This window comes from Ictalurus furcatus, chromosome 2 (genome assembly GCF_023375685.1).
Source record: "Ictalurus furcatus strain D&B chromosome 2, Billie_1.0, whole genome shotgun sequence".
NCBI classification, from domain to species: domain Eukaryota; kingdom Metazoa; phylum Chordata; class Actinopteri; order Siluriformes; family Ictaluridae; genus Ictalurus; species Ictalurus furcatus.
Window position 1 is genome coordinate 11,475,409 of NC_071256.1, and position 19,924 is coordinate 11,495,332.

Consider the following 19,924-nt stretch of genomic DNA (forward strand, 5'->3'; position numbering starts at 1 on the left):
AGCTGCCCCATTATTTTGTCATCCATTATTTTGTCAACAAATAATACTGAGAATCATGTTAAGCGGTAACCATGGAGACAGATGCATAAATACTATGATGGATGGATAGATGTTGTCCTTCATACAAGTATATGTTAGATATCATTAAAAATCGCTTATACTTTAGAATGAATCTTTCTGTGAATAATATATTTCATGGTTCATATCATTTCAACTTCATATCCACTACAGAGCACATAAAGCTTTGTGGGCCACAAAAAAGCCTGAGTTCTTTATGATGTTCTTACTTTGTAGAGTGCATTCAGAGGCATCTGATCGACAGAAAGCAGGCCTTTAGTCTCGGACGCATGCAGCTGCTTCAATATAGGCTTCTGCTGATATTTTATAAAAGATCTCTGTGTGGGAAAGAAAGAAGCACCGGTCAGTGTGCAAGTTCGAAAACACAGTAAGCTTTAAATACTAACGTTCAAGGTTCCAGTCTTTAGGATTGTGTGTGGCACTAGAAACAGCACTCACCCTTTTACAGCACAGGTCATTTAATAATGGCACCCAAGAAAGTGTGTGCGAGTACGAGTTCGATGCAGAAAGCTTAATTAACCTAAGTCAAACAGCCCTGACTGCAGTGTGTGCATAAACGTGTGAAATGGACTTGTGCATGGATGCATGATGGTGAAGGAGTGCACAGACGGGAACACATGGAGTGTCGCCGTGGTAGGAGGTCCATCCTTTACATTCTTCACTTTACAAATCCAGAATAAAATGATGTGTGCCTGATTTAGTAAGTATAATTCCGAAACAAGCAAAGTTGATGCTTTGACCTGAACTGAGAAGTGGTTCGGAGTAGCTGGACTGTGTTATCTGAAATAACTGTGCACGTGTGCTGTTTTGGAAAGGCCATATGTAGAGACTCGTAACCAAAATCAGGTTGATATAGTACCCTAGAGAGGACACCGAAAGATATGTGGGTTGGCGATATGATTAAAACGTCTCCATAGTCTGTTTTCATAGAGAGATGTGTGAGTGTTGTCATACTAAACACATTTTGTGCACTGAAAATGCTCAGACATGGCAAGCAGAGAAGTTTTATGAGCCTGACATCACTCGCTAATCCAGCTCATGCTCTCTCTGACAGACACGTGAACAAACTAATAATAACCAAGAGGAGGCAGGTTCTTATCATATGTTTCCTCCTTGTTTTGTTCGGTAACACAGCGTGGCTTAAGTTACATTGTAACTTATTTTTTCATATCGCCCAGCCCTACCTGCAAATTTAATTCAACAAATTCAGTAATCCAAGTTTGAAGAACAAGGTCTATAAAAGTAAAGTCAAGCACAGGTTAAACTAGTGAACTGAACAAGAAGACACTCACAAGGTCCATGTCATGGAAGCGGAGGTAGTATTTTCTTATGGCACCTCTATAGGTCTGTGGCTCCTGCTGGGTTGAGTCATGCTCTTCCTCCTTCTCCTCCTCAGTTCTCTGACCAGGCTCAAACTGCACCAGCTCTGTCCTGTACACCGGCTATACAGAGAAGGATATATTACAACTCTGTGATGAATGATTCTCAGTTAAGTGATATGTTACTGATATGTCCTGGGATGGTACGGTATGTCCTGAGAACATGAAGCACTACATGATTTATCATTGCTTTTGTCCCCTGCTCTTGCCTGATTTAGTTACCAGACGACAAATAAGGGTGTTAAACAGCATCGGAAATGATTGGACATTAAATATATTATTGGAATATGCTTCAGGACATGTTAAAGTTTAGTAGGAAATCATGCGTGCATCAGGAACATACAAATCGATGTCTCTTGCTGTTGCTGTAATTGCAGTTTGGGTCACACAGCACAGAGCAAACAAACTCTCCAATGTTGTCCCCGATTACACAGGAGTTCATCCAGTCGGATACAGAGAAGCTCTTTGACAACATAAGAGAGAGAGATTCTTGAAGCCAAATGATAGTACAGGACATTACATAATGTATCATCATATGAAGGGTTGGCACAGTGAACAGTGTCTACACAATACTCACCCATACAGTAGCTTTCCTTGAACAAACAAATAAAGGCTTATAGCCGAAGTAACCTGAGTCAAAGTAGTGAAGTCCTTGCTGTCCAAGCCTATGACAAGAACAAAGGCCACATAATTTGCAATACACGTAATCAAAAGAACACGATGTTCGTCTTCACATATAGTCTGTTTACACTTTTTGAGACATCAAACATTAGGTGGTGGACTGAATACTCACGTGGCATAGCAGGACTCCTGGGTGAGAAAAACTCCTGGCCAAAAGATAGGCCAGGACACATCAGTGTGCAGGAAGCGCTTTATTGCCTTAAGGGGAGTGCAGGTCTTAGTCAAGTTCCACAGTTTGATCATACGATCATCCCCTACTGTCACCATCAATTCACTACAGTAAAAAAAATAAATAAAACAAGAAAGAAAATGCTCTACATAAATACTGTGGCCCCAGAAAGTATTTGAACACTTTTAAAATAAAGGCAGAAAAATAAATTCATACATTTTATAAGATACCGCAATCACACTTTTCAAGCAAGTACGTTCCAAAGCGCTGTAACCTTAATGGGAAATGTTATGGAGTTTGGAGCTTATTCTTCCTCAATAAAACAGAAAGCACAGACTGAGTGACTGTGTTAGTAAAGTGTGTCAGTAAAAGGGACATTTGCAGCAATGCACGGCAATTCCTTTGTTTGGCAAACTGATGTATGATATGCAACAGGAATGTTGTGAAACTGTGATAAACTTGAATAATCTGAAACTGTTACCTTGAGGCCCTGCACCAGCTGAGGCAGCGAATGGTGTTCTCATGAGCCAAGAAGCAGTGGTAGGGGTAGAGAGAGATAGATCTGTCCGGAGATCTAACTCTAAGCAAGGAAGACTTGGTGTTCAGATCCCACAAAGCCACCATACCTAGAGAAGGAGGTAATAAAAAAATAAATAAATCAAAAACACTGAGAACATTGCAAACACTGTAAAACTATTTTTTAAAGTTAATTACATGTTAACAAGGTCACATACATAATTGAAGTCGAGACTAAAAAAATAGTGATTAGCTGTAACTAAGCTCATTATAAACTAAAAATAAAACCATATAAATTAAGCGTGCATGTGCTCTGTGGTCAACAGTAGTGGAGATACTAATTTCATTTGTGTATAGCAAAGTAGATGTGATGAACAACACATTGTTTCTTAATTTTTAATCTTATGTTTTGCAAGTAAAGGCAATCCATGCACAGAAGGTAGGCACAGGTTTATCTGTTTGGCAAGCATGGACAAGTGAAGCTAAAATGCCTCAGAGAAAGATCTTTTGTTGCTTTATTCCAGAGTCAGAGAGCAAGGCTTTTAAGGTTCGTATAAAACACTTAATATAAGATACAACTTGTCGATCTTAAAGCTGCGGACACCTCGTTTTCGATATGTAAATCGTGCAACTCGATAGCCATCGTGACCCCAGATAGGCTGTTCTGACAACTAACAAGTAGCAGTGAGGCTTGGAGCCACAAGAAAGCAGGGTCTTGCCAGCGAGATTGGATCCACAAATAGCAATCTGGTCTATCTGCACAGAACGGGTAGAACCAGCAGTAGAGTAGGAAAAGCATACAAGAAGTGATGAGGCCTGGTGTGGGGCCAGGACACCCTGTCCCGGTGGGCTGTACGTCTAGTCCAGGGCGAACCACTGGTCCGCATTGATCCACCTGTGCCTCATCAAACCTTTTCCAGATCTGGTCTGAGCATCCTTAACAGACACTGATTCTGCATCTGGAAAACTGACTGGCAAATGTAATGGACTGATAACATGGTTAGGATTCTTTGTAAAATGACTCTCAGGCTGATGATCTGTGTAAACTGCTTTAATGTTACGGAGCTTGTGTCAGAGGTCACAATGAGATTGAGCACCATAACATGAGAGAAATCACACAGGAGAAAGTCAGCCAAATGTGGAACATACATTTGATCCTGATGCTAGAGGTCATCAATGGAAAAAGGCTGTTTTCTAGAGCAGTTTTGACCTTCTCTATAGTACCTTTGTAAAAGAACCCAAAAGAGCCGGGATCCGGCAGTAGCCATGTAGATATTATCCCAGCAACACTTTTGTCAGGACCCACTAATTCAATGTAGTCGCCATCCCAAGAGAGTTTTTGACTGTAAATGGCCTATTGTTTACCACTGTCCTTTAGGAACAAACCATATGAGATTATTTAGTGGTGTGTGGCACTGTTTAGCATTTAAATAAGAACCCTGTAAATACTTACCACACGTTTGAGAACGTGACCCTGTAAATGTGAATCCAAAACTTGCATGTAAATCCAGATCCTGGATAATGAGTCTTTATTGGACATGTATACATTAGAGCACATTGAAATTCTCTTCTTCGCATACCCCAGCATGCCAGGAAGCTGGGGTCAGCCATGATACAGCACCCCTGGTACAGAGAGGGTTAAGGGCCTTGCTCAAGGGTCCAACAGTGGCAGTTTCGCAGTGCTGGGGCTTGAACCCCTGACATTCCAATCAGTAACCCAGAGCCTTAACCGCCAAGCAAGGAGGGGTCAAGAAGCGGATAGAGCTGAGTGGTACAAAAGCTAAGCAGTGAGAGCTGAGCTGTGCATGTTTGTGTGAGAGCCTTAAACTTTCAAGCTACAACAGCTCTGAAAAAAGAAAAGAATTAAGAGCCAAATTGAGTTACCCACTAATTTTCCACTAACAGCTACTTTCAGGCTTTTATCCATGAAGTTAAAACACTGGTGGCAGTGATGAGTATGGACAGTGATATGTATGGGTAGCTATTAATCTAAAAATAAATTGAATACACCTTTAAATTTAAGGAAAAATGAAGTAGAATACAGATTACCATCACAGAAACCTGCAGCCAGAATGTTGTGTGGTTTAAGTGGGAGCCAGTCTAGAGCAAAACACAGTCCACTTCGGCCTTTGTGATCTGCCTGGCTTGCGCCAACCTGCAGAGTCATGATGCGCTGCACCTACACAGAGACACAAATTCAACATTCGAAAGCAAACCTGCGTGCTTCATAAGGGAAAGAATTTCTTTGAAAGAAGTTTTTACAGGAGAATACTATAAGGGAAGCACTGGAATTTCATTTCCCTGAAAGTCTTCAGCAGAAAATTGCCAAAAAATGAGACTTTTTGGTTTTCAGTAAATTATAAGTAAAAATGGTGATGAAAAATGTCCAAAGACATGACCAAAAAAAAAACCAAACCGACAGGTTTGATGAAACGTTACTTGAAAGCACGTTATCCCAGTCAAATTCAGACTACACTGTGCATTTCATGTTATTTTCAACAACGAGTGCCTCAAAGCTCAACTGAATGTTCAGCAACTTTATTTACAAATTACACCTGGATGAGTTTTTGTCTACGATGAAATTATTTAAATCTCATTAAAAATGTGTTTAAAATGTTGAACACACTGGTGGGACTCACACACCCATCACTGTTGTAATGTTGAAGCTAAACCTTACACCAAGCACAAGCATAACTTCGAATCAGTAATATGTAATATGCATGTAAATGAAGATTGACCGTTTATTATGAAATCTGCAATAAGAATGAATTCATTCAGCCTGGTGAGAATCTTTGCATGTAAATACAGCTAAAAGGCTGCAGAAAACAAATACTATAATAGTCGATCATTAATGCAAATTAATTGACAAACAATCAACTGTCATCATAAGAAAATAAAACAGGCTAAACTTAACTGGCACTAATTCCCAAAAGCACAAGTGTCCTCTATGTACCATGCATGTCTCTGCTGAATTTCATGGTTCTGTCACAAAATTGGGATAAAGTATAATAATTTTCCAATAGAATAATAATATGAAGGTGATTATGAAAAACTCTTGCTATAAGTCAAGCCAATGTATTAAAAAAAGTGATAACACTGACCAAAAAGGGATCATAAAAATGTAGTTCTGCCCTGAATAAGCTATTTCACATATGTTTACATATAGTCCATAAGACACAATAATAACTGAATTTATAAAAATGAACCAGTTCAAAAGTTTACACACACTTGATTATTAATACTGTGTGTCGTTACCTGGATGATCAATGACTGTGTTTATGTTTTGTGAGAGTTGTTCATGAGTCCCTTGTTTGTCCTGAGCAGTTAAACTGTCCACTGATCTTCAGAGAAATCCTCCAGGTCCTGCACATTCTTTACTTTAGCAGCATCTTCTGCATATTTGACCCCTTTCCATCAGCGGCTATATGATGTTGAGATCCATGTTTTCACACTGAGGACAACTGAGGGACTCGTACACAACTATTACACAAGGTGAAAACATTCACTGATGCTCAAGAAGGCAACATGACAATCACTGATCATCCTGTTCAAAAGTTTATACCCCCCTGGCTCTTAATGTATTGTGCTGCCTTCTTGAGCATCAGTGAATGTCTTGTGGACTATATGTACGCATTTGTTATGTGAAATAGCTTATTCAGGGCAGAACTAAATAAAAAACACAATGCAATTTTTATGATCTCTCTCACTTTTTTCCTTTTTTGAATTTATTTTTATTTTTTTACATTTTGCAGATTCTGCAAGGCATATGTAAATTTATGAGCACAGCCGTATACAGTGCCCTCCACTAATATTGGCACCCTTGGTAAATATGAGCAAAGAAAGTTGTGAAAATTTGTCTTTATTTTGTTTAACCTTTTCTTAAAAAAAAAAAAAAAACACAAAATAATTTGCTCTCAGGGATATCAAACAAATGCAAACCCAACACAGGTTTATATATACATATATACACATACACACACACACACACACACACACACACATACATACACACACACACACACTATATATATATATATATATTATATAACAACTAACAAAACAAATTTGTTAAATATAGTTGCACAACAATTATTGGCACCCCTGTGAATTCATATGAGAAAAATATTTGAAGTGTATTCACACTGATATTTAAAAAAAATTTTTAGCACACCTGCCTGACCAGGATCAGGAAATTGCTCAACCATGATTTGTGTCATGGTGTGAGTGGCCAAAAAATCGCAGAAAGCCCAAAAACTGCAGAAATTTGTTGCGTCTTGGGGTCAGAAAGTCTCCAAAACTACAATCTGAAGTCACCTACATCACCACAAGTTGTTTGGAAGGGTTTCAAGAAAAAAGCCTCTACGCTCATTCAAAAACTCAAGCATCTTCAGTTTGCCCGGCACTACTGGAACTTCAAATGGGATCAGGTTCTATGGTCAGATGAAAGCAAAATAGAGCTTTTTGGCACTAAACACCAGAGGTGGTTTTGGTGCACACAGAGAGGTAGCCATATGGAAAAGTACCTCATGTCCATGTTTAAATATGGTGGTGGCGCTTTAATGTTTTGGAGCTTTTTTTCTGCCAGAGGACCTGGACATTTTGTGGGGATACATGGCATCATGGACTCAACAGATAGCCAGAAAGCTTAAAATGGGCCATGGTTGGATCTTCCAGCAGGAAAATGATCCAAAACATAAAATCAAAAATCAACACAAAAATGGTTTACTGACCACAAAATCAAGGTCCTGCCATGGCCATTCCAGTCCCCTGACTTGAAACCCATAGAAAACCTGTGGGGTGAACTGAAGAGGAGAGTCCACCAGCATGGACCTCGAAATTTGAAGGATCTGAGAGATTCTGTATGGAGGAATGGTCTCAGATCTCTTGCCATGTATTCTCCAATCTCATTAGGCATTATAGGAGAAGTCTCAGAGCTGTAATCTTGGCAAAGGGAGGTAGCACAAAATATAAAAGACTAAAAGCGTGCCAAAAATTGTTGCACACCTATATTTAACAAAGATATTTTTTTTGGATAAACCAGTTCCATGTCTGGTTGTTCATACACCAGTGGTTTCTTTCTTTTTCAGGGACAGTTCATATCATAGTATTGGCTATGCCCAATGTGTGTGCAATGGCTCTGATCGATTTTCCCTCTTTTCCCAGCTTCAAAATGGCTTGCTTTTCTCTCATATACAGCTCTCTGGTCTTCTTGTGGGTTTATCCTTTTTGACAACAAACAAAAGGTGGCATGTTCTGAGCTGTTTAACACATCTAGATGTATATACAAGGAAATGAACGCTGAAATTCTGATCTCGTCTCATATCTATCTTTTGACCTCGAACCTAAATGTTTTCAGTGTATAGCAAAAACAAAAGAAATGGCCTTGCTGTCGCAAATACTTTTGGAGGGGACTGTGTATCTGTCATGCAGCAACATCTTAAAAAAAAATTGTTGGTCACTCCAAAGAGCTAATTAACATTTCAAAATATATGGAGTTGTGAATGAGGACTTTATGAAGATTAATATTTGTTCAGTTGTTGATATAAATGGTTCAACTCTGAAGCACCTGCCCCTACGGACAAGCCGCCACTGAATCTTGCTACATGTTTAAGACATTTACTAGCTTTTGCATAATTAATGAGTGGTCAGATAAATGGAGCATTTATAATCTGTCGTGAATTTCTCTTACATTAAGTTAATGGTGTACTATTTTTAGGGAATACAAAAACTAATATATCTCTCAAAAAATTTGAATATCGTGGAAAAGTAAATTTTTTTCCTGTAATTCAATTCAAAAAGTGGAACTTTCATATATTCTAGATTCATTACATATAAAGTGAAATATTTAAAGTTATTTTTTTGTTTTAATCTTGATGATTACGGTTTACAGCTCATGGAAATAAAAAATCCAGTATCTCAAAATATCAGAATAAAGAATTTATAATACAGAAATGTCTGACTTCTGAAAAGTATGTTCATTTATGTACTCAATACTTGGTCGGGGAATTAATCCTTTTGCACAAATTACTGCGTCAATGCAGCGTGACATGGAGGCAATCAGCCTGTGGTTGCTTTGATATGAATTTTTGAAAGTTCCACTTTTTGAATTAAATTACGGGAAAAATGTACTTTTCCACAATATTCAAATTTTTTAGATGTATATTTCAGTTTAATATTATTTTAAACCCAAGTATGTTCACAGGACATATATGAATGTTTTATTGTGTAACAAAGCAGCTTTACAAAAAAATATACAGAAAATCTCTCAGATATATGACAAAGTGACCTGTAATACATTTACAGAAAATGCTAATCTTCATTTGGATAAAAATCCAAACAATCAAAATCCTCATATTCAGGATGTTTTAAGTACAAAATATAGAAATATAGGACACACACACACCTGCATGCATGTTTCCTACTTTAATATGATTAAATTTATGTACGTATTTTTCCTGGGTTAACAAAGCAGTCAGCTAAACAAGAAGCTGCTGCGCTTTATATATGAAGATAAGCTGCAGAATAATTATTGACTTACCTGGTATATCTGTGGTGCCTGGCTGCTTTCTCCTATTGGGAAACACATTAATGGCTTTTATCAACGCTGTACAGCCACTGATAAAGAGATTACAATTCAGTATGACCACCCATTCATCATCAAAGACAATTAAAGGAACAAGAGTTGACTAATGAGACCCAATAAACTGATAACATGAACACTGTATTAGAAACCTAGTCTCCATTTAAACTGGTAGTAAATGGAAGATCAGCTTGGTGTAATAACACTGGAAACTTAACCCCAACAAAAAAAAACAAAACAACAACAACAAAAAAACAAACTGATGAAGGGTCTGGTCTGTCCTTTCATGCTGAGCAATATGGGAATAATTGTGCTTCTTTTACATTATTAGCAGCTTGAGACAATTTTGTTTACGTTTAAAGGATTTTGAAAGAATGCTGAACATAATTCATTACAGGTTGAAATACTTCAACCAAAAAGGATAATGTTACTTATGATAAATACAAGCCAAGTGGATTGACTACTCTAAATTACCACTGTGTGTGAATGTGTGTGTGGCCCCACCAGGGTGTATTCCTGCCTCATATGCAGTGTTCCCGGGGCTGGCTGCAGATCCACAGAGACCGTGACCAGGACAACAGAAGTTATTGAAGATCAATAAATGAACGAATACAAGCTAGCAGAAGTATAACCCTCAGGCTTCCACACAATATGATAAGATTTCAGTTCTTAAGGCAATGATTCATTATCTGATGGTATCACTGAATCTGCTATGATACAATATGATTCGATTTAGTAGCCTTCGATCAATATGTTACTAAAAACAGTTCAGAACCTGTTGTAGGTATACTGTTAATTTGTGAATGATGTTGAAATAGATATTTTAAGCATCAGAGTTCTGGGTGAACCACCCTACTAGCCGATTTGCACATCAGTTTAAATATATGACCCCCCCACCATACCAGTTGTACAAGCTAGTAATGGCCAGTTAATATTATACAAATGAGATTATACTAAAAGTATCCTTATTAGCTTTCAAATAAAAGTTGGCTAATGTATTTTTATTTTTTCTTCAAGTTTTAAATTCAAGGCTTCTCATAAATACAGATTCTCAAATGTACAACACATGCTAAAAAAGTGGGATTAAAAAAAAAGGATAGGGTATAATATAGTATCTATAACATGCAGAAAACCAATGGTACACTTAATAATAACAACAGAGAATGTATATGGGAGAAAATGTGTGTGTGTGTGTGTGTGTGTGTGTGTGTGTGTGTGATGAAAAGGACTTATGAGTCATAAACCCAGGTCGATAAAACTTGTCACCTTTCATCTCACACGCAAGTAGCGTGCCAAACCGAGGCCCTTTCTCTGTGGTGAAGAAACAGTTTGACTGACAGTCCTGAGAGAAAAAAGTGTCAGCTACGGGGCTAAAATTCATTGCTTCAAACACCAGCAACTACCTAGCTATGCATCTTTTTTGTCATTTCCATTACAGATCCTTGCCTGAAACAATCTGTAAATAATTTTCACTGAGAGAGATGAGGAGCTGGCTTCCTACTCGTATCTTTCTTACAGAACAAAAAAGGAAAAAGGCTACACGCTGATGATGTGTGCATGTGAGAGTTCACTGCCCTTCAGGGTCCTTTTCTAAAATATCCACAAAAGGACACATCAGTACAGTACAAGCTAACACAATTCAGCTTATACATGACAGCACTTCACTTTCTGGCCCCTTTTTCACTGAAAAAGGGGCCAGAAAAACAAGAGGTGTTTTTCTTTTTACATCTTTTTACATCTAATACACACACACACACACACGCACACACATAATAATGATGTCAAATGGGATGTAGAGGCACTCGTGTGTGAAGCCTGCACTGATGGAGGTACCATGCATTGTGGTGGGGGTTGTTTGATGGTTTTTAGTGGGAAATGATTGGTTGTGTCACTAAAAAAGGAAGGACACGGTCGAAGAGAAAATAGCTTTGGTGCATCAGTAACAATTAATTTATACCCAATTTTTGATAGGTAATATTACAAAAACACTATTTTCCTATGTAACTGGAAAAAGGGGGCTTTATCTAACAAAATATGAAACAAAAAAACATGCCATGTCACGTGACCAGGAATGTACTGTTTGCACTTCCTTCTTGGCAATCACATAGCATAGTGAAGGCCTTCATCGAAATGCTCTATAAATTTTATTCAATTTGAATATTTAGCCAAAACTGCTTAAAGGAAAAAACCTAAATACTATCTGAGCTTAATTATTATTTATTTCATCATTTAAACAAGTTTATATATTCTGAGTATTTTGTTAAATGGTAAAATGTAATTGTTGCCATATGGCAACAACATGCGATAATGGAACTGTTCATGAAATGACTGTTTGGGTCACTGAACCATGCTGGCGAGAGTGAATGAGAAAAGGAAAGACACAGCTGATTAGAAAATAGCTTTGGTGCTCATCATAGACTCAGGGTTTGGAGATGTCAAGCTGGTAAACTGTGAGAAGCAATTTCTGCTGAAATGACTTCAGACACCAGGCATTATAATGAGGAACAAAGAGGCCTTTGAGGGCAGATAAGATCTTTCTCTTACAAGACACAGTACGTCAAGCGTTGGCATGTTCTTTAGCAAGTAGCTGGAGTCACTGCAACATTTGACTTCGTGCCATTGATCTGCCATGATGGACATGGAGTGTAAAGGACAAAGCTAATAAAACATGTTTAATTCAATATTTAATCAGCTCTCCTGAAGAGGAAGGGCACTGCAATTAAATTAGTGTTTAGGCTTTTTCTTAAGATCAAGGCACTGGGGAAAAAAGAGAATGGTAAATGGTCTGCACTTATATAGCGTTTTTATCCAAAGAGCTTTACACTGCGTCTCATTCACCCTCACATACCAATGTTAGCTGAGCTGCCATGCAAGGCGCTAACTTGCCATCAGGAGCAACTTGGGGTTCAGTGTCTTGCCCAAGGACACTTTGGTACGTGGAGTCACTTGGGCCGGGAATCGAACCAAGAACCCTACGATTAGTGGACAACCCGCTCTACCACCCGAGCCACAGCCGCCCAGGGTAAAAGATTAAGCAGCTCTGTAAAAAGGACACAGCTCATTAATGTAGACATGCCGGCTGGGTCGTCTACAGTATTCTGGTATAGACTAGATTGAGCTGCAAACGTGAGAGTGAGTCCAGGAACTGAAGGATGAACACACAGTCCCAGCAAAACAATAGTTCTAATGCCGAACTCTCTGGCATGTGGTATTAGTCATGGGTCCATAATGCACCAATAAAATCACCAAAAAAAAAAGAATATAAAATCACTAATGATTTTAAGGATAATCACTAATGAAACTTTGTGGTAATAAACAATTATACTAGTTTTGAATTATTTAAACATTCAAGCAGCTTCATCCAATTTGCTCTCAAAACATTTGCTGCATCCCAATTCACCTACTATCTGTCTAATGTAGTATCCGAGTTTAGAATGACCGTGTCCCAAATCATAGTGTGTTGTAGTAAATGAGTATCCCAAAGACACCCGGATGGTCTACTATTTCTGTTATATTTTCGAACTGTGGATCCGTGGACACCTTAAGCTAATATTACCTGCAAACATGGCGGACGAGTGTAATGTCGGTGAGTTTTTTAATGTCACGTAAGATTAATGGTTGGATGTTGTTAAAAAGAGTACCATGTTTATCTTGCAGGGTCAGATGAAGAGACCGAGCAAAAACGTTCTCTTCCTTTACATGGTGTGTTAGCATGTCCCAGTACTTTTTGCTACACAGTCAAAAGCATGTACTTTTTCGTCACAAAAAGTGTACACACTTTTAGTGTGTAGTATAAGTAGGTGAATTGGGACGCAGCAGTTGATTCCAAAGAGACCCAGCCAAGGTAGATGTTTTGCAAACTGCTGCTGAAGGGTATATACTGCACGTGTATAGTGATAGGATGAATATTACAGCCAGATGCTTAATTAATCAAGCAGTTTATCTTTCTAACCCAAGGCTAAGAAGCTCCCTAAAGAAACATGCAACCGCAGTCACAGAAACACACCTGACTCAGAACGCATGAGCTTCATACAAATCCATAAGACATGAAGAAGAGATGCTGAGAGATATGATCAATCAAACATATAATCTTAATGCCAAACGTGTATGAAACCCAAAATTGTGAAAATATAGCACATAAGAACACAATGATGTACTGAAGCCTCTCCACAATGAAGAGAAGAGTAGAACTGTAACTAAATGCCTTAAAGCAGCAACTAAAGGTACTGTAATAAAGGAGTCCACACACAAACACACACACACACACACACACACACACACACACACACACGATAATGGTTAAAACCAGAGGAGGTAATGAACGCAGTGGAAGGGAGACTATTAGTGTCGTGCCTGTAACAACATCTCTGAACAATAGGCATTAAAATTCCACTCAAGATCCTACACACAGCCAGTACCCATCAATCCAGGATGCCCCTTTAACCCTTTACTGCATGGTGTTGCAACAATTAATTTATCTCCAATTTTTTGGTATGTAATAATACTAAACTACTATGTGCCTATGTAACTGGAAAAGGGGGATTTAAATTTGACATGACATAAAAAATGGCATGTCACATGACCAGTAATGTGCTGTTTGCACGTCCTTTTCAGCAATCACATGGCTTAGTGAAGTGGCATCACATCACATGGCATCCTCAGAGGGACCTCAAAATGTGATTAATGTTTCAATATTTAGGTAAAACTACTTAAAGGAAAAAACTGAAACACTATCTGATATTAGTTAACTTTTTTTTGTCATTTAAACAAGTTTATATATTTTGAGTATTCTGTTAAATGGTTAAATGTAATTGTTGCCATATGACAACAACATGCAATAATGGAACTGTGGTATATGCATTCATGAATTTAAACAGGCCTACATAGCAAAAAAGACACTAGGCTTCTCTAATAGCATATTTACATTTTTTCCACATTCAAAGGAAGGAAAAACTGGTCATAATTTCAGACAATTGTACCTTATATTTTAAGTTTCAAGAGAAAGAATTAAAAAGATACTTTTGATCTAAATTTTGTATGTAGTTTGAGTGAGTAAATCCATCCACATACTTACAATAATATTTCTTTAAGAAGATATAACTTTGACATGCTTACTAGGTGGCAAAAACTGTGCAACTCATAATCTGGAAAATGCAGTAATTGGAATGTAATCTCATACATTGTGTTATTTTTGACTATATCATAATTTCCACCATTGCACAATGCTGAAATATGGCAACAATTTACCAACAACCCCTCCTAATTTTTTTTTATTTATTTAAAAAAAAAAATTATTTGAACTAATTCAAGTAATAAAAATCCAAAAAAAAACCCCATTTATGTAAATGTAATAATTCATGCAGTAGAGGGTTAGCTATTATTGCTATTGGTATTTTATTATACACAAATTGAAAACTACCTAACTAATTAAATAAATAAAACCACTAAATTTGATTTCTTTTTAATATGTTAAACTTCAGAAAACACTGCATGTGACTACTTAGCCATTTCTTCCTCTTATTTATTTGCCTTTGCATTTACAACTTTGTTATATTGGATGAGAGTAAGCTGATCAAGGCTTTCTCTCCCTTTTTGTGTGTAATTTATATACGAATCTGTGTCTTATTTTCTGCTCTGTTTAACTCGCATCTTGTGGCCAGCGGTGCATGTTTCGGGTGTCTCTGTTCATCATTCTTTTCAACCTCGGTTAAGCCATCGATAAAAAAAAATACTTCTAGTGCATATATCCACTTCATATTTACACACATAATCTTTAAGTAAAGATGTGTGTGTCATGTAATGAGTATCAGGACGGATGCAAGTGCAGTTTAGGGTTTTATTAAAAGGAGATAGGCAAACAAATCTAATACGCGAAACACTGGCATGGTCAAAACAGGCTAAAGGTCAGGCGAACGGCAAACAGGATAAACTAGGCTAGAACAGGAAGAGAACAACTAGGAAGAGAACCGGATCAAAAACCATGAAAACACAGAACGAGGACTACACGGCTTGGTATATGGTAAACACGTAATACTGGCAGCGCGACGTCCTCAGAGGAGCATGGAGGCTGAGCGTCATTCTCTCTGCAGGCTGAACTTGGCCATGTCAGCAAACTCAGGTGTGAGCAGAACAGACTCAGGCTTGGTTGGCAGTGTCGTTGCCCTCAGACAGGAACATGGTATGAAGGGCTGTGCCGTCGACCTCAGACAGGAACATGTCTTGGGAGGTCATCTCATCGGCTTCAGTCAGGAACATGACTTGGGAGGCCGTCTCGTTGACCTCAGACTGGAACTTGGCATGGAAGGCCACCTCGTTGACCTCTAGCAGGAACATGGCTTGGGAGGCCGTCTCGTTTACATACAACTGTGGCTCTGGAGCTGACGTCACCCCGTTGACCTTATGCTTGAACTCCGGAGAAGAGACCCCCTCATGGGTTTCATGCTGGAGCACTGGGGAGGAGGTCGCCACATTGACCTCAGGCAGACGCTCTTCAGGTGAGACCGCCTTGTGGATCTCAGGCTGTATCTTTAGGGATGAGGTCGCCTCGTTGACCTCTGGCAGGAACTATGCAGGTGAGACCACCTCCTGGGTCTCAGGCTGGAGTGCTGGAGTCGAGGTCGCCACGTTGACCTCCGGCTGGAGTGCTGCAGTGGAGACCTCCTTGTGGGTCTCAGGCTAGAGCTCTGGAGATGAGACCACCTTATAGGTCTTGGGCTGTATCTGTGGAGATGAGGGCACCACATTGCTCTCCAGCTGAAGCTTGGTAAGTGAGACCACTTCGTGGGTCTCAAGCTGGAGCTCTGGAGATGAGGTCACCACGTTGACCTCTGGCTGGAACACTGCAGGTGAGACCGCCTCTTGGGTCTCAGGCTGAAGCTCTGGAGATGAGGTTGCCATGTTGACTTCTGACTGAAGATCTGCTGTGGGGGCCACCCTATTTGCCTGCCAGGTTGACCCCCCCCAGAAGATGTTCCAGGTCAGCTTTGGTTTTTGGATTCCCGAATGCAATCACAAATAGTTCCACAAACTGAGTTAAGTCTACTGGATCCCGTGTCCACTAGAAGCTGTGACCACTAGCGGGCTTGGCCAAAGAACCGGGACAACATGAACCTTAGCCATTGCTTCTCATCAGCCTTGGGGTCAGCTAGGCTCACAAAATAGAACTGGGAGTCAACAAGAAAATATTCAGGATAGCCAAAAAAACTCATCATACCCCCAGTCCACTGGGGAAACTGGATCAAACACAAAGCTGGGATGGTTTGCTTGGTTTCCCTAGAGTGATGGCTCCACCGTTCTCCTGCTGCAATCATGGTGTGACAAAATATTCTGTCACGTAATGAGTATCAGGACAGATGCAACTGGAGCAGTAAATACGTAATACTTCCCGCTGATCATAGAAACACGAGGGGTTTAAATAAACATAATCGGGGTGAAACACAAAACAGCTGTGATCAATAAGACCACGTGAGAGAAACATCCAATAACATAACAGGGTGGAGACAGGACATAAACTACAACAAATACACGTGTAAGATGTTAAACAGAGTCCCTGAACCCGGAAGTGCTGCACCTCAGGCTTCAGAGAGCGCTGCGTGCTCCACCGCTCTGCGCAAAGGGAAATCCTGGCAGTGTGTAAACGTTATTGCATAAGCCACAAACCAAATGAAAAATTCAAATCACAACTCTTTAGAATATATTACTGTCAGATAAAAAACAAAAATAGTGTTCTTTGGCAATAATTTAGTTTTTTTTAATCATCATATATTTATTTATGTTTATGAATACATATTGGTTTGGTCATATTTACGAGTGCAAAGTCAAAAGACAATTGAAATGGATATAGTTTATGCCAGGGGTGTCCAATCTTATCCGGAAAGGGCCGGTGTAGGTGCAGGTTTTCATTCCAACCAAGCAGGAGTCACACCTGATTCCACCTGTTTAATCAGTTAAGCTTGGCTTTCAATAGACTCAGGTGTGTCTTCTGCTTGGTTGGAATAAAAACCTGCACCCACACCGGCCCTTTCCGGATAAGACTGGACACCCCTGGTTTATGCACTGGAAGTATATTAAATAACAAAAACAAAAGTGTCCGGATACTTAATTCGCCTCTCTGTATGAAGCTTTTATTGTCATAACACTCTCTATAAACCCGACAGAACAACATGAACATCACAATCACATTTTCAGTCACTAATTATTGGGGCAAGTTCCACCCTAATAACAAGTTCCACCCTAATAACTAGTACACTAGTGGTGTTATTGCTATTCCAAAATCAATAACATTAAAAGACAAATATTTTAGGTCAAGGACAAACATTACTTAAATTTTATTCATATCTCTTTATGTGGCTGAGAACAGCCTTCTGGCCCAGTGAGCGGAATTTATACATAGATTTGCTTTGATTTGCTGCCCTCTTCTGTTTAACAATACATAAAGGTTTGGGCTACTGATTCTAAGTACACACACCCACCCACAGTATTATTACTCTTACACTCACTCACCTGTAGCTTGATTTTGGGCTTGTAGATGCTCTGGGTGTGGCAGACTGTAAACACCAATATTTCCGTTAGAAAAGGCTGCAGCTATCAGTCCCAGTCGAGGCACATGTGGGGCCTGTAGGAAAATGGTGTGTAGAATCCAGGTTTATTTCTTTCTTCAATTTATGCTAACATGGTCAATCTGGAATGAAGGGCAGTGTGGGCTATTTCACATCACTGACTGACCAAAGTCTTTTTGTTCAATATAAACAAATGCTATTAAAATCCTAATTTTTTTAAAAATGTATTATTATGTATTCTATCGATGAACCCCAATTAACCAGCTCTGAAAGGAGAATAGGATGTTCATAGGAAAAAGAAGGACTAACAGAAACCATTAGGTGGGTCAAAGGTTTTTAAATATACATGTGTCAGAAATATATATCATTAAGAAAGCGACTGAAGGAGAACTCACAGGTGTTTATAACGACTAAGAACATGTCCTTATCTCCCGTCACTCTTGTCTTTTTATCTCACTAAATGTTCTTTTTAACATATTTGTAGGTTTCTACACTGGGTGATGCATTTTGGGATTTGGAGTTAATCACTGAATCACACTAAAGACCAACACCCAACATGTTTCAGAAGCGTTTTTAGATGCGGGTCTAACTTGCATTAAGCTCTCAGATTTTGCTTCCGTGGTACATTTTTGGTCATTATCCATCTGTACTGTGAAGTGCCGTCCTGTCAGTTTTGCAGCATTTGACTGAATCTGAGGAGAAAGTAGAGCTCTATACACTTCTGAATTCATAATGCAACTTCTATCAGCAGTCAAAATCATCAATAAACACCATTGACCCAGTTCCATTGGCAGCCAAACATGCCCATGCCATAACATTTCCTCCACCATGTTTGACAGATGATGTGGCATCTGTCAAACATGGTTTGGATCATGAGCCTTTTCTTTACTTCTCCATACTCTTCTCTTCCCATCATTCTGGTACAAGTTAATTTTGGTTTCATCTGTCCACAGAATCTTGTTACAGAACTGGTCAGTCTTTTTTTTTTTTTTTTTTTTAAAGAGGTTTTTATTTAATTTTTTAAAGCAAAGTCTAATCTGGCCTTTCTGTTCTTGAGTGTTACTAGTGGGTTGCATCTTGAAGTAAACTCTCTGTATGAAGGCATGTCTTGATTGTAGACTTTGACAATGATACGCCTACCTCCTCCAGTGTGTTGTTGATGGTGTGAAGGGGTTTTTCTTCAACAAGGAAAGAATTCTGTGATCATCCACTTTAGTTGTCTTCCGTGGCCTTCCAGGCCTTTTGGTGTTGCTGAGCTTCTTTTTAAGAATGTATCAAATGGTAGATTTGGTCACTCCTAAAGTTTCTGCTGTCTCTCTGATACAAGTAGGTCTGTTTTGTCAGAGGAAAGCACTATCCAGCTATTTCCTCATGCATGATACCCATGATTGATTATTGTCACTGTCACCATGTCGTCATCATCAGGATTTGAACTCACGATCTCCAGACCATGAGGCAAATGCTTTTCTGTTACACCATTTAGGAGCCCAATCAAGCCCTATTAAGTACTTCAAGAAGCTGTGCAATACCTGTATATTCCCAGTCTTTTGACACCATCACACTGCACTGCATCAAGCCGGTCATTTAATGTCCAGTCGTTTTTAACACCTTTAGAGACACCAGTGATGTTGGTTTTCATGAGCCTATGTCACTGTGAGGTGTGTATTTACCTTTCGTACAGTTGTAGGAACCTCCCAGGCTCCTGCGGGACACCACTTCATGTTCCAGATGCAACCATCATCCACTGCCAGGGCATAGGCTAAGCGCGGGGATGATAAAGGTCTGAAGTATAAACAAAAAATAAGAAATAATAATAATAAGAATAATATAAAAGGGGTGGAGAAAAAGTGGTAGTTGACATTATTACATAATGTACTGACAGCTACTTAGCTAGTTAAGTAGATCAGTATGTATGAATTCCTGGTGGGGGAAGACTTGATGTAACCCTAGTCCTTATCCTCTC

General features: G+C 39.0%; 1 protein-coding gene across 11 annotated transcripts in view; it reads right to left on the reverse strand.

The window, feature by feature from the left end:
- Positions 1-19,924, reverse strand: part of gtf3c2 (general transcription factor IIIC, polypeptide 2, beta) — a 34,080-nt gene that overhangs the window by 2,275 nt on the left and 11,881 nt on the right. For 10 of the 11 annotated variants that reach the window (XM_053647743.1, XM_053647813.1, XM_053647760.1 and 7 more), the window contains 10 exons: positions 19,632-19,743; positions 17,906-18,017; positions 9,362-9,393; positions 4,873-5,002; positions 2,789-2,933; positions 2,251-2,412; positions 2,035-2,122; positions 1,801-1,920; positions 1,371-1,520; positions 288-395 (listed from right to left, as the gene is read on the reverse strand). In XM_053647743.1, coding sequence (XP_053503718.1) covers positions 288-395; positions 1,371-1,520; positions 1,801-1,920; positions 2,035-2,122; positions 2,251-2,412; positions 2,789-2,933; positions 4,873-5,002; positions 9,362-9,393; positions 17,906-18,017; positions 19,632-19,743 — 1,159 coding nt within the window. Of the gene's footprint in view, positions 1-285; positions 396-516; positions 1,263-1,370; positions 1,521-1,800; positions 1,921-2,034; positions 2,123-2,250; positions 2,413-2,788; positions 2,934-4,872; positions 5,003-9,361; positions 9,394-17,905; positions 18,018-19,631; positions 19,744-19,924 lie in introns of those variants that run through there. The other variant, XR_008388320.1, reaches the window with a different exon arrangement.